The sequence below is a fragment of the Cyprinus carpio genome, chromosome A14 (genome assembly GCF_018340385.1).
Source record: "Cyprinus carpio isolate SPL01 chromosome A14, ASM1834038v1, whole genome shotgun sequence".
NCBI classification, from domain to species: domain Eukaryota; kingdom Metazoa; phylum Chordata; class Actinopteri; order Cypriniformes; family Cyprinidae; genus Cyprinus; species Cyprinus carpio.
The window spans coordinates 24,124,593-24,140,563 of NC_056585.1; the positions used below are offsets into that span (position 1 = coordinate 24,124,593).

At 35.2% G+C, this 15,971-nt stretch overlaps 2 protein-coding genes across 3 annotated transcripts; both read right to left on the reverse strand.

Moving 5' to 3' along the window:
* Nucleotides 1-304: 304 nt before the first annotated feature.
* Nucleotides 305-11,577, reverse strand: acsl4a (acyl-CoA synthetase long chain family member 4a). 2 transcript variants are annotated; one of them, XM_042770326.1, is made up of 15 exons: nucleotides 11,426-11,577; nucleotides 7,959-8,448; nucleotides 6,754-6,931; nucleotides 6,473-6,582; nucleotides 5,452-5,590; nucleotides 5,121-5,271; nucleotides 4,059-4,182; nucleotides 3,879-3,950; nucleotides 3,655-3,794; nucleotides 3,389-3,558; nucleotides 3,171-3,245; nucleotides 1,492-1,683; nucleotides 1,274-1,388; nucleotides 995-1,152; nucleotides 305-728 (listed from the first exon to the last, which is right to left on the reverse strand). In XM_042770326.1, exons 2-15 carry the CDS (start codon nucleotides 8,295-8,297, stop codon nucleotides 571-573), a joined length of 2,121 nt encoding a protein of 706 aa, XP_042626260.1. In that variant the 5' UTR covers nucleotides 8,298-8,448; nucleotides 11,426-11,577; the 3' UTR covers nucleotides 305-570. The 2 variants fall into 2 exon arrangements, with proteins under 2 accessions (XP_042626260.1, XP_042626261.1); XM_042770327.1 differs by lacking the exon at nucleotides 11,426-11,577 and adding an exon at nucleotides 10,284-10,415.
* A 489-nt stretch (nucleotides 11,578-12,066) lies between these two features.
* On the reverse strand, nucleotides 12,067-15,946 carry pin4 (protein (peptidylprolyl cis/trans isomerase) NIMA-interacting, 4 (parvulin)). The gene is made up of 4 exons (XM_019115399.2): nucleotides 15,769-15,946; nucleotides 14,440-14,510; nucleotides 12,744-12,863; nucleotides 12,067-12,240 (listed from the first exon to the last, which is right to left on the reverse strand). The coding sequence occupies exons 1-4, from the start codon at nucleotides 15,803-15,805 to the stop codon at nucleotides 12,082-12,084; spliced, it is 387 nt and encodes a 128-aa protein (XP_018970944.1). The 5' UTR covers nucleotides 15,806-15,946; the 3' UTR covers nucleotides 12,067-12,081.
* Nucleotides 15,947-15,971: the final 25 nt, after the last annotated feature.

A 15,971-nucleotide genomic window follows, 5' to 3' on the forward strand; every position in this document is an offset into this window, starting at 1 on the left:
GGAATCAAAGTTTAAAATAGTGACCAATCAGAAGGCACAGAAACATCACTATATATTACCTGCGTCCCGCAATGCAAAGACTTCGCCTCAGCTAGTGCAGGTGCATTTTCAAATTCTATTAAACCAAACAAGTGAACATTTTTACAAACACACGTTCGAAAAAAGAAAGCGCAAGGTGATGGCAGTATATCGCTGTCGTATGGTTGAAATCCTTTTCGCAAGAGACCCCTTTTGTATACTAAAAGGATTAAAATAGTGGATGCTTTATGCTTGATAAGATAAAAATCGTCCTTTTTCCAACAGGTCTCAAGCTAATATGCTACGACTTTAATTGTAAACTATTTCACAACAGAGAGACTACAGAGCTCTGAATGAAAAGCCCACAAAGCTCAGGAATAAAAATACACAGACCAACGGCTTATCAGCATTGTTCGTCTTTGAAAATTCGCGCACATCACTAAGCAATGGGCAGCGGTGACAATTGTGGCAAAAGGTATTTAACATTTCTTGATAAACAGTAATGTTGCGCGGTGAGGAGCTGATGAAGATGATTTGGCTGTGATAGAGGTCCTACTTGTGGCCATACATTCTTTCGATGTAGTTGAGATAGTGGTTCTTCAGTTCCCTCCTCTTCAGTTTGAATGCATCCGTCACCAGACCCGTTTCAGGGGTCCAAGGCTCCGGACTCAGATGGACCATTACTGGTACCTCAAAGCGCTGGAGTTTAACTACAATGATGGAAAGACCATTAGAAGACATGCTCTGAGTCCACAAAATTTTATACAACTAAAAGACTCCAATTATATTTTATACACACACACACACACACGTCTTGTCTTAATTAGATCAACAAACACACGTCTTGTCTTAATTAGATCAGTCACACACACACACACACACGTCTTGTCTTAATTAGATCAGTGAATTTTTTGCTACGGTGTCCACATTTACACCACATACCTCACTGCTATAAATACTGTTAGGTTATACTCACTTGAAGTTGCAACTTCTTTAATTTCTCTCAGAACTTCTCTTTCCATAACCGGGTGGTTGCAAATCTCTTCCCACGTGCCTTCGATGCCCTTCTGGCTGGCAAGAGCGGTCAGCTTCTTCTGATTAGGAACAATGAAGCTGATAACGTAGTTCTGGTCACTGGTGGGCATAAGAAAGAGAAAAGAGGTCTATATACAGCACGTCTGCTGTTCTAAAGAGAGGACCCTTTGTCAGGGTCAGTAACATCCCATATGCGTCAGACAAAGCAGAGCACACAAACCTGTTTGCGTAAGCGCAGATGTTGTCAACGAGAGAGCAGTTCTTCAGAGCAGACTCAACTTTGCCTAAAGAGACGTAGTCCCCAGCTTGAAGTTTCACAAGGTCCTTCTTGCGATCTAAGCATTACATACAATAGATGTGAATTATACATATAGATAACAAATATATGATTTTAACTAAAGAAAGAAGACTTCATTATGACGTTGAATCTAAACATACCGACAATCTGAAGACAGCCGTCAGGGTGCATCTCTCCTATATCACCAGTGCAGAACCACCGCTGCCCGTTCTCATCCACAATGAAGTCCTCGTTATTACAGCCTTCACTCCGGAAGTAGCCCATGGTCACATTAGGACCTCCGATGAGGATCTCACCACGCGGATGGGGCTTGTCATGCTTCGTATAGCCACCTGAAGTACAAGGAGAATCACAACAGTAACTCTTTGAATTTTTTTCAAGTTAAAGGAATAGTTCCACCAAAAACATTTCTTATTCGACCTCGTTTCAAATCTGTATGGAGATATTTTTCTTCCATAGAAGACAAAAACATTTTTAAAGAATTATTGTGCAGCACTTCACTTCAAAGAAACATTCTTACCAGGAGTGTAATTTTAATATTTTTATATAATATTATAGATCTTAATAAAGGGATACTCCACCCCAAAATGAAAATTTTGTCATTAATCATTTACCCCCACGTTGTTCCAAATCTGGATTATATGAAGCGACAAGAACACTTTTTGTAAGCGAAGAAAACAAAAATAACAATTTTTTTCAACAATTCCTTTGTCAACGATCTCCTCTGTGTCTCTCCATATCAACGTATGCTGCGTATGCTCTTCTGTTTCATCCGTGCCACAAGGATGCGCTGTTTGCTTTCAAATCAAAGTTAAATACAAGTAGAAACAGCGCATCCTTGTGGCACGGATGATACAGAAGAGCATACACAGCACGGCGATATGGAGAGACACAGAGGAGACTGTTGACAAAGGAATTATTGAATAAAGTCATTATGTTTTTCTTTTTCAAAAAGTGTTCCTCTCACTTCGTATAACCCAGATTGCACGTCTGATGGCAGATGGAGAATTCTGACGATGACTTTCATACATATTATGGATCTATGGGACAGTCACAGGCCTCCCAGTTTTCATCCAAAATATCTTAAATTGTGTTCCGAAGATAAACGGAGCTTTTACGGGTTTGAAACAACATGGGGGTAAGTGATTAATGACAACATTTTCATTTTGGGGTGGAGTATCCCTTTAATATTTTAAATTAGCTGTTACTTTTATATTTTCAGTTTTTATTTTAGTAATTTGTGTGTGTTTTCTCTTTCAATTATTATTTTAATATTCTATTTAGCTATTTAGGCAACATTTTATTATCTCATTTTTCATTCAAGTTAAGTTTTTCCATCTTAAATGTATTTTTAGCTTAACTTTATTTTAATGAACCAAACCATTTTTAATAGTTTTAGTTAAAAATACAAACACTGCTTCCCTGAAGCTCGCATGACACCAAGCACGATGCTTTAGGTGTCACTGATGCCATCAGATTACATTTACATTCATGCATTATGTAGATGCTTTTATCAAAATCTTATATTGAATTAAGACACAGGTGTATAAGTTCCTGCATTCTCTGGGAATTGAACTTATGACCTTTGTGTTTTTGCGCCATGCTCTACTATTTGAGCTACAGGAATGCTGCAGTAAGTATTGGCAAAAGTGAAGAAAGACTGTTCCTCAAAGCAAGCTTTCGCATTACTTAAGTAAACTTGGTATATAGTGTCTTTAGTATTTATTTTTGTCCTTTTTGGAGATGTTTGGTGGATTACTACTTTAAGATTGAAGATATGAAGCATCTACAATAAGGAAAACTGGTAGTATTTACCAACCTTCTGCCCAGTCTTTGAGTTTGACCTCACAGCAGACCAGAGGAGCTCCAACTCGTCCTGTGCTATAGTCAGCAACTACACAACATAAGATGATATGATCATTGCAGTTCATGATATAAAGCTCTGACGATTTTCTAAACAAGACTCTACAAGTTATATTAAAATAAACAGTGCAAGATACACTGGAAAAGATGTCCAGATGTAGCAGGACTCCTCACCCTCAGTTATAGTTCCCGCTCCACAGGTCTCAGTAAGACCGTAACCCTGACCAACAGGACAGCAGAAGCAGATGTTCATGAAGCGCTGAGTGGCGGGAGACAGAGGGGCTCCTCCGGACAGCATCATCCGCACGTTTCCACCCAGCAGAGCTCTGACTTTCTTAAACAAACTGAACACATGAGGGAACAAAGGCGATTAAAACTCCAGACTCATTAACAAGAGTCACAATGTAATTAAACGAAGGCCTATTTTAATCTCATCTTACATATTGCACAGGGGTGCATCATAACCCTTCTTGATCTGCTCGAGCTTGTAGTCGTAGGCAAGTTTGAACAGGGTTCTCTGCACGCAGCTCATCTCCTGCACTTTATTCATGACGTTCTTATTGATCCGGTCCATTATCTCCTGACAGAGGAAACAGGAGTGTGAGATTTTAACATGACTGATGTGAATGAAAGAGATGAAAATGTTTAGAGGAGTCTGACTTACAGGTACGGCGGCCATTAGAGAAGGTTTCAGCACTGTGCAGTCACCTTTACTTCCCTTCTTAATTTTGGTTGACTACAAAGCAAAAACAAGCCATTCAATCATCTGAGATTAACATCATTTCCCTACAACAAACTGAAACTCAGTACCTGATCAGACAGTGTTTGTGGTGAGGTGCAGTACCTGATCAGACAGTGTTTGTGGTGAGGAATAGCCGATCCTGCAGCCGTACGTCACACACGAGATCTCAGCTGTCATTTCCAGCACATGAGCAAGAGGAAGATAGGCAATATAGGTATCCTTTGATCTGTGGAAGCATACATGCATATCAAAGCAAAACTAATATGAATTTCAGTCAGACACTGTTAAATTAATGGAAAGCAACAACCAGGTTCCAAAAGCAAAAATTCCATTTATATTTTCCACTGGTGTATTGATTTTTAGAAGTAACTTTTTAACCATTAAAGACAGACCTACTTTGAGCTACAAGGTTGGTGTATGCTTTTGTTGAAGACATCAGCCCATATTATTTCAACTTAATTTTTAAAAATCATTGGAAAAACTACATGATTTTGCAGAGAATCTCTACACTTTAGAGCCCACCCACTTCCAAGAAACACTGCAAACAACTGTTAATATATTGTTATAATATATGTAATTATATATATAATATATATATAGTGCCTTGCAAAAGTATTCACACTCCTTCATTTTTTTTTTTTTTTACGTTTTACGTTGCTGCCTTATGTTAAACTGAATTACATTACTTTTTTCCCCACATTAATCTACACTCCATACACCATACTGACAAAGCAAAAACAGAATTGTCACAACTTCATAAATTTATATGTGTGTGGTGTGTGTGTGTGTGTGTGTGTGTATATATATATATACACACACACAAATAAAATTAACTAACATCTTTAAATCAATTGTTTCATATTTCTCCATAGTTTTCTGATTGTATAATTAGCAATGCTTTATGGGATTGTAGTTCTTTCTTTAAAGTTGTTAATACAGAGTCTTGTCTCTTGGTCTTTTTGTCTCTTTTTGAAATGCAGTTTTGGTTCAAATTGTAGTGTAAAAAGTGTATAATATTGTGTTTCACCTCACGGCTAGTTGGTTTGGTTTTGGCTTATAACACTAAGACATTTTAAAAATCTGTATGGTTAAAGAAAATAAATGGGAAAATTAAAAAAAAAATACTTTTTGAACAAGTCTGCTGCTATTGATATTTATACACACCCCAATCCAGGTATCCTTTCGCACTGGCCTGCCATGCCCCCGATCAGGTTACTGTGAATGATCATCACCCCTTTAGGTCTACCGGTGGAGCCGCTGGTGTACATAATAACAGCGAGGTCTGATGGGACGGGCTTCACTATGGGTCTGCTCACTGCAACACAAAGCGCACACTGTTTTCTCCTCTGGTGATAGAGATGAATCAATTACAGTGCAAATCTCTATTCAGATCAATACTGTATGGGTTAACTGTGGGTAAACTACAGCCCATCACTGAAAATGTTAACTAGCATATAAATAAAATGTCAACCATAAAGTTGGTGCCCTTTCTTACAGTTTTCTGGCTTTGCTCCCAACTCTTGCACAGAGTGCATGCTGTGGATCTGGATGCCCTGTGGATACCCCACTGTGCTGATGCTCTTCCTGTCCACGTAGATGATCTGCCTCAGACTGGGGATTTGTGGAAGAACATTCTGTAGGGGAATAAAAATTGTTATTGAAACAGAATATTTAGTGAAAAATACAAATATTTAAAGTCAACCCAGGTGGCACCAGACATCAAGTTAAACTTTAATTGAAAAGCTGATTGACATAAAAACCCAACATTGGATGGACGTTTAACTTTGGTTACTTAATACGATGACTTAAAACTAACATCTAATGATGTTATATATTAAAGCTGTGTGGAAGTTAACATTATGACATTTAGCAGGCATTGGTTTTTGGTTACCATCATGGCTAAATGTCTGTGTTTGGTGTCAATATGGTGCTGGCATCAATTTTGGTTACTTAATACCACACCTTAAAACCAACAAAATATCAACATCAACTTTTGTCAATATTCTATGTCAAGTTGACATTGGCATTAGAACAGGTCATGAAGGCATGTATTTAACCAAATATCAATGTCTTATGATATTGGTGGCCTGCTGGAAAAATTTGACCTACAGTACAGGGCCTGACTTGCTGTTACTGTTAAACCCTTTTCTTATAGAAGTTATTCACCGAGAAACATGACTGAATATAAAGACATGTGATTCAGTGAGTCAGATGTTAATTTGGTACCTATTCTAACGGATTCAGTGAGTTCATTCAGTGATTCAAACTAATAACCCATGAGTTCATGAGACATGTTTAAAAGCACTAGGAATTTGTTTGTTATATGGACTACACTGGTTTTATGAGTTCAGTTAGCAAAGAGAACGGAACTGAAATATGTGCCAAGTAGGCACTGATTCATGGTACCCTGTTATTTTAATCCATTCAATTCAAATCAGCTCTAGTAATATATTGTTTTGCTGTGGATCTGTAGTACAGGAAACACTGAAACTGTTACGTGGCTGTCTTCAGCTCACCTTCAGTTTGGTTTCCAGCAAGTCCACGCTGGTGACCAGCTGTGTAGCTCCACACTCATTCAATCCGAAAGCCACTGCCTCTTCTCCTAGAGTTGCATAAAAAGTGACCACTACAAAAACCACATGAAACACAGATTAACAAAAGAAGACCAAGACAAACACAATACATTCTGTGTGTCATCACATTAAATCATGAAGGGATAAAACCTATGACTCACTTGAAATAATTTTTCCTTAGGAAAAAAAGAGAAAGTGAGGGTAAAAATAATCTGTTTCCTTACATGGGAAATTCCGTCTAAAGCAGGCCTGAGCCGTGATCATCCACTCTGCCCTTGTCTCACAGAAAATAGCAATGGTGCTTTTTGGCTGTTGGCCTAGTGCTGCCAGTCCACTCCCAAACTGACTGACCTGAACGTCCATCTCCTCATAGGACAACCATTTATAATTGCCCAGAATTACCTGCCAAGACAAAGCCATAAAACACCTTTATATTTATAAAAAAAGAAAAAAAATTATATATATACACTTTTTTTTGTTTTTGTTTTTCTGTAATTTTTGCAGTGATCACATTGCATTCATCTATTTTTGCAGTCCCCAACTATATATGTGGAATTCAAATATGTCAGATGTTTTCCAATGTGACTTCACTTTATGTGATTTGTATGTCAATTTAACATGATTTCTATAACTGATTTACTCTTGTTGTGAACCATGAATACACGCTATGTTAAAATGTAAATTTGTTTTTAATATTAAAATGTTATTTTAAATTTCACATAATAATAAATTGTGCTATATAAATATTTATATACTAACATTTATAATTGTATGGATATCTATAAATACAATGTTTATATATAAAGGAAAATTCACTACATTTTAAACATTTTGGGGTCAGTAAAATTTAGAAAGAAATGACTTTATTAAGCGTGGATGCATTAAACTGATCAAACACAGTGAAGACTTTCACTTTTTTTTACATTATTCCAAAAGATTTCCATTTTCAAATAAAAAAATTAAGTTTCTTAAGCATCAAATCAGCATATTAGAATAATTTCTGAAAAATCATGTGACACTGAAAACTGGAGTAATGATGCTAAAAAAAAAATCAGCTTTGAATCACAGGAATAAATTTATTTTTTAAATATAATTAAATAGAAAACAGTTATTTCAATTTGTAATGATATTTCACTATTTTACAGTATTTTTTTTAATTAAAGAAATGCTTTTTGACTTCTTTTAAGGAACAAAAAATTCTTACACCCCAAACCAGTAGTGTACATGTTTTTATTTAAAAAAGTGTTTAGGATGTTATTATTATCATAATTTATGCACACAGGCCAGTTTAGGATATGAGCTAAATTAAAAAGGTCATGTGAACAACCTCGCTAACTAACTTGGATTAGAGCAGAGAATTAGACACTTCTGGCTGACTAGGCTTGCATTGTGATCACAGCTGTACAGAATATGTCAGAGGAGGATGTACCTTTTTGAAGACCTTCCCATTCGGCTGAGTCTCATTTTCTTCACTCAGAACTTCTCTGGTTCCCAGGCAGTCCGCTTTACCGAAACGCTCCACCGCATAGTCAAACAGCTTATCAAGGGTGTCTTTTCCAGGAAAGTCCTCCGTGACCAGGGAGTCGAAGCGATCCACGGAACGATACGGCCCAACAGCCTGACCGGTGGTTGACCTGGATTTGAGCCTCTTTGCCAGGGCTTTCTTTTCCTGAGCTCCAGTCAGGAAGTACCATGGTAGAAAGCTCAAGAGTGAGTAGAACCATACTACTACATGTACTGGGAACAAAAGAACGGTACTCAGGTCCATGTTCAGAAGCTGAAGGGGACTGAAAGATGAAGGGATCAGGCCAAGCCTGAGATTTTGATCAAGTTTGTTGCCCTGTGTCCAACTAAGGATCCCAGATCAAAGTTCAGAAAGATTAGGGAAGTGTCCGATATGTAGCTCCAAAATGTGCAACCTGATGAGAATGACAGTAAGAAATAAAGGAAATGTGTTATTCAAGTGTACTCAACTGAAACACAGCCCTACGAGACATTTCTATGAGAAAATAGAGTTTGAGGCTTCAAGCGGAACAGTTTGTATTCATTCAGCTGCTTTAATGAGACAAGTGAGGTTTATTAGAGGACATGGTCACAAGCGTCACACAAGAGACACATTCCAGGCCAGTGAATAGTGTATCTCTGTTTCTCAGTTAATGACTAGTACGACGTCACACAAATCCTCGCCTACAGACAGGGTGGACTGACCAACGTATGATATTAAAGCACAAGGTTACCAGACATCTATTAATGTTTGTACAGATGAAACCCGATACACATTTGTTTTATCTAGTGTTCCAGTTGCTGGTACAGCGTGCCAGAAATGCCAAGGACATGGGTTAGATTTCAAGGAAACACCCAAAATAATCCAAACAAATCTGTTCCATTGAGTTTATCTCCGTCATTAGCCACATAAGTGAACTCTGTCTTAAGATAACTTCAGGAAAGATAAGGTTGATCACATGACCGGTGTCATTTTAAGGAAGTAGAAATGTGTTGCTCATATATGGAACAGAAACAAGATCACCATAACACTACTGTTACCACCTGTACACAAAGACCTAGAACATTTTCATAGCTTTGCATTGTCCTGTTACAGTGCTGCCAAGATGGGAATTGTCTATGAAATAAGATTCCTCAAAGCACAAGTCCTTTCTGACGGTGAAGACAAGTGTGACCAGCTGCAGGGGCTGGTGCAAAAGTATGAACTAATGGCGAAAGGTTACTGTAAGACACACTCCACTGACTCAGCAAGACACTCAATAACAGCAGACAACCTAAGCTCTCTTGCTTTGGCTGTTAGTAAGCTCTTTCTTGTTTGTTTAGACTGACAACATTTTGGTTCAGAGATCAAGTTGTGATCAGTCCTGGTGAAATGGCATGTGATGTTGACACAATCCACAGCCTGATATACCATTTAAAGCTTGGGCAAAATAAATGTCTGCTATTCTAATACAAGAAAGACCATGTATGTATTTTTTATTTTATTTTTTGTGGCTGTTATTGGTTGATATTTCAATTCTGAACTTTTTTGTCTAAATAAAAATACTTCAATACTAGAAGTGAATGTAGACATCAAAGTTTCACATACTGTTTCAAGGAGAAGTATATGGTTTATTAATTTTGTAATTTGCTAAATATTACATTTTAAAATATTATTAAATTATAAGTTTAAGAAAGACCACCAACTTTACTGGGCAATGCTGATAACAATATTATTTATATTAGGGATGCACCAATATTAACAATCTGGTAGATAACTATAAGCCATATTTATTTTTATGTTATGGTAAATAACCAATAAGCTATCAATATTCAAACTTGGTACTCTTTGTCTTAAAACTATATATATATATATATATATGCATGTATGTATACGCATTTTATATATATTATGTATATGTATTTTATATTATATATATGTATTTTATAATTATGTCTAAATTAATTTATAGTGTTTATAGTATTTAAACACTGTTAAATGTAAATCTTTAGCAAATGAATATCCATATGCATATATATATATATATATATATATATATATATATATATATATATATATATATATATATATATATATATATATATATATATATATGGATATTCATTTGCTAAATTTACATTCAAAACCATGAAAAAAAAACAACCATTGCCATCATCTAACGTTCACATTACAGTTCATCAAAATGTAAAACCAGGGGGAAAAAAAGGTATTGTCTACAATTAAATATTCAATACTTAAACATTCACATACCTTCACTCTGGAAATATTGCATTAATTAAATCTCCACCCTTGCTCATCGAAAGTTAATGATATTATCTAATAACAAATGAACTTACGAAGAAACAAATGTTGATGCTGACTGGTGCAATTTTTTTTATTAATCTGCCCTATACAAAGGTTATACTCAATGTGATCCCCCTAAAGCCTGGTGAGAGTGGTCAGTGAGCAGAGACAGCCAATGATATCAATCCCTCGAGCTCACCCCACTCACGGGTCAGATCTTCAGCAGGTGGACACAAGGCGGACTGGAACACAATGATTGGATCCTAGATCTGATCCCATTATCTCGGTTATCATCTTTTACAAACCGACCTCTGTTTACTAGAAGGACACATTATGATAAGTTGACCCGAATGTACACATCAGAACTGCCGTTGAGTGGCTGTGTTTACAACTCCTATACAAATATTAGTAGAATTCATTGATGATGTCATGTCAACTCTACTTTTTAAAGTCTAACTTTCTGTGTACATTTAGTTTGAAACGATTTTAACGCACAGATAAAGTAAGAAATATCATAAAACGTAAACAAAAAGTATTTTATCTACTAGTTTTCGATAATAATAATAATAATAATATATAAAATATATAAGCATCATTTTTGGCGCGATCACGTGATGTTCAAAACGCCGTCTCCGCTCCTGAGACACAGCTACACGTGTTCCGTTCATCACCGTGGAAACGGCTCGTTTTAATGAATGGAACACGATCTATGATTAATGGAACCCAGTAAAGTTCTTTTACTCCGATTAGTCAGGTCTTTTGAATGTGATGAAAACGGTGATGATGGCTAGCTTTGTCGGATGCGAAACATCAAACGCATCATCATCATCATCATCATCATGAGGGATGCCAAGACATGCTTTTCCATCACCTAGCCTCATATTAAATCATCATGTATTAAAACTCTATTTACACACTTTAATCTTCATTCAGACCTAGTAACGACGTGTAATATTCAGATTTGATGAAACAGCCCGTCGTTAGCAAGCTAGCGTTCTATAAAGTTGTCGCAGTAAACAAAAAAAAAAAAAAGGGATAAAACAATCCCCTCGTTATGTATTACTGAGGTGCTACGATTATATGAGTAGGTGGCTAGAAATTGATCTTACCGGCTTTTAGTCTCTTTCCTGTAGAACCGGTCTGTGTTTCAGTCTCTCGCTCCCAAGCGCAATGACCGACAGTTACCTCCTGCGTGTGCCGTTACACCCGGAAATATTGCGTCACCTGACTCCATATTTTTCAGCCAATAAGGTGTAGACAATGAATGGAAAGACTTCCTGTAGCTGCTAGTGCACTTCAGGTCACGGCTATACTTTTTCTACTAATATTAGTAATGATACAATTAAAAAAAAGAAGCACGTTTCTTGTTGTGTAGTTTCACAAACAAATAAGAAAAGAATCGTAAAAAGCAAACTGTAAAATCCAAATCATATTTTAGACTCTAGGCAGTGAAGAGAAAGTATTGTTAGTGTTTCAGAATATAATTCAGGATGTAATATTAAGAATATTCTCGTTCTGTAGTCGTGCTTATGAAGCATATGGAAAGCATCAGTGGTGTAAGTGATGGAAGGCTTGCTGGAATGTGATTTTACAACAAAATTTGTGGAAAAACACACCAAACAAATTCAACAAAACTGTTTGCTCCTTAAGATCAGTTTTTATTGGCTGCTATTTACATGGATATTTAAATGTTGCTATGTTGTAAATGCTGTGTTGTAGAATAACTAAATGGAATTTTACCACAACATCAGGCTGTTCAGTCCATTTATTTTTTGCCTTCAACCATGATGATGTGATAACCAAACTTTGTTTTCACAGGAGGATCGGTGTATACAGGTTTGTCCATAGTGCTGATGGGTAGTGCAAACGCTGCCTCCTGAAATGGCCCCACCATTGATCCTCTTGTCATCCAGCCAAGGTCACCCTGTATGCAAACCAGAACTTTAAACTATACAAGCAGTTGTTGAGGATTTCTTGATACTTACAAAAGCATAATTTGAATAACAAATTAATGAACGAGTAGTTCTAAAACATACTTCGATCAAAACTGTAAAATTAAAGGTATATACAGCTCTAAAGGTACTAGGCAACAGTTTTTCCTAGGAGAATTAGATTTCTATCTCAGTGCACAATTCAAATGATAATACAGTACTGATAAACACTTCTTATAATTGATTTATTATTATTATTATGAACATATATTGAACATATGATCTTTTATATAAATTATTTTAAAGAGACTGATACCGAAATGATACAGAAAGGCTATACGTAAGTGTTATGGAAATTCCATAGAATAATATGGGTTCAGTATTCTATGCAAATTAGACTCTGAGGGATAGTACCCACAGGAACTACAGGATCTTTTTTCACTCCACTTCATGCAAGTCACATTACTGCATGCAACAAACAAGATAAATGTCTTACTCCTTGTCTGGCTTTGTCCTCACTGTATTGTGCTGCCACCTCACTGAAGCGCATGCCAGATTTGAGTTTCTCCATTGCTTCCATACACTTACCATGCTTTTCACACAGAATATGCCGAACCTATCAGAAAATAGGCCAAAAAAAGGGAGTGATACATAATCAACAAAAATTTCATTCATTTAAATGGTGGTTTGAAAGTGACAATGTGACTTAGGGTTGCAAAATTTCGGAAAACTTTCCAAAAATCCCTGGAAGATTACAAACAATCTGAAATGTTTCCGAAATTTAGGTGCTTGAGACAAATTGGAACAGTTTTTTTAACAGATTTGAATCATATGCATATTGCACTACATACACAAGATGGTATATTTAAAGCAAATACAGAAAGTGACAAGGGAGGCTGTTAAAATGTGAAATGTCAAAATGTTGGTCTAATTTCATATATCAATTATGTATATTATATAAACCTTCATAAATGAAAATTTAAACACCTCTAAACAGTTATGAAATAATTTACAAATTTATTCATAGAAATAATTTAATATTCATTATCACATAAATGCATATACATAGGAACTTGAAGTTGATGTTATTAAAAGAACTTTAAATGCTGTAACAGTATACAACAGTATATAACAGTATACTAGTGTTATTTTACAATCATTCTGTCATTGCTCACTCACTACTAGAATTTTTTTATCACAATTTTGTCGGAAACAGTACTGGTGATGACGCAGCTTCAGTAGAACAACAGTGAACTGCGGTCAGGCCATACAGTATATCAGTAAAAATGGATCTTCCTGTCCTGTCTGCCGTTATACTCTGCCCATAGAGCATGCTCTTCAATTGCACACGTGCTGTATTAGGCTATATTAAAGCACTGTATCATATTCAAACCCAAATGAAACTACAAGTATGCAATGTTATGTAGTTATGTCGTCAGTTAAGTCATGAAGTTACAAAAAAATTAAAAAAGGCCATTAAAGCTACCTTAAAACTCCATGTAAGTATTTATTATTTATTAGTCACATTTAAAGCAGTATCAGATCTGCATCATGTTCAGCAGCGGCAGCTCTTAAAGTAGCAGCCAAAATATAATAACCAGATCCTGTGATGTCTGTTAATCAAATAACAACAGCTTTATCTCTATTTAACTTCGAATTTAGTGTTTGATAACTTTATTAAATTAGGCTATATTTTCTTGCAGAAGGGCACATTTATTGCTGACATTTATTAAAATGGGTTTATGTGAAAATTGTTTTTAGTTCACTTAAATTAGAAGTTAATTTTTTTTAAGTATAAGAAATGTTAAACTGATAGCTCTCAATTATACTTTAATGTTGAATGGCAAAAATAAAATTTAAAATATATAAAAAAAATACTAATAGAGTCATCGGTTGGTATCAGTGATACTTGCCTTCAGTCATAAAAAAGATGCTATTAAACAAATATTAAAAATACACTTTGTTGTTTCTACATTAATTTGAAGATTGAATATGAAATTATTGCAATATAAAAGTATATTTAAAAACTTTAATTATAGGTTTAATAAAAACCAATTAAATCAATAAAAAATATCAAATAAAAAATCAATTAAAAAAAAAAAATATATATATATATATATATAGGTTAAAATTTACAGTATTTTAAGTAACATTTCTTATGCAGATACAAAATACAGTATACAGATGCTTACCTTTACAGCTGTACCACCTTTCTGAGCCTTCTCCTTCTTATCACTGTCTCCACTGCCTGAAGCAGCTGCCCCTGTCCAAATACAAATGTGTTAACATCTTACAACTATGCAACTAAGATAACACCTATTCATTTGTATGTAGCTACATTTGATATTAGGGTTGCCACCCGTCCCTTTAAATACGGAATCGTCCCGTATTTAAAGGTAAAGTGATGCGTCCCTTATTTTACAAATGCCACCACATAGTTGAATTAACAAATACATATTCTGCACTGTTTATAATACTAATAGTAATTATAATGAAATCAATTTCATACGAGGTATTAGAGAAGCTCATTTGCGCGTGATTGCATTTTGGCGTCTTTGTTTTCCATAGCGACGGGGTCTCCAGAACAGAAGAAAGAACTTTATGCAGGTTTAGAGCAACCTGGATCAATTATGACAGAATTCTAATTTCGGGGTAAACCATACCTTCAAATTGACAGACAAATCTGTGCTTCAAGGTGTAGACCTATTGTTTAATTAAAATTTGGATAGTATGTTAATATAATATTCCATATCATTGCTTGGTAGATATAATTATTATATTTTTTAGACATTATTAGACAGATGCATTAATAGATATATAATTAACGTTAGACCCTATTTATTAATTTATAATTTATATTAATCATAAATATATACATATTAAATAATCAAAAATGTCATATACAATTTGGAATTTTAAAAAGTTGTTAAAAATGCTAAATTATTTAGTTAAAATGGGACAAATAAATGTAGCCCTAATTTCAGCAAATGAATAATAAATAAATAAATACATTTAAAAAATCATCCCATCCAGGTAAAAGCTGCAGAACTGTCAAAAAAAAAGAAAAAAAAGAAAAAGAAAAAAAGACTTAATTAATAATTGGGTTATTAATAATTATAAATAATCAAATGTAAAATAACAATATTAATCTGGCTTAAAAAGCTAAACATTATTCCACATCCCTTAATCATTCAACAACTTAACTATGTTATAGATCAGTGGTGGCAACCCTAGTATGATACATTAAGCATTTTGAAATAACCATATTAAGCGAATCACACATTTGGCCACTTTAACACATTTAGTTAAGATACAATAGCCAAAATAGAAAAATTAACACAATATGATATAGTGAAACACTGAAAACAAAAAAAAAAAGCAATCTGTTAGCCACAAACGCTGCAAGCTAGCTAGCATATCAGCATAAGCATTAGTGTAAAAGTCAAATCACATGCTACAAACTTCGATATGGTGTCATTTGTTAGATTTTGTTCATGCAGCATCATATATGTGTTGTTTACCTTTGGCACCTTTGCCACCCTTTCCTTTTGGTGGCATTTTCTACTATCACTTCGTGTCGGATAATGTGTTTCCACTTAAACCTTCGCTAGCTAGCAACCACGAGCTAGCAACTCACAGGTTCCCACGCGGTTAGACTAAAAATTACACACAGCAGCAGCTTCTCTCAGCCTACAGTTTGTAAACGAAACATGCAAAAACAAAA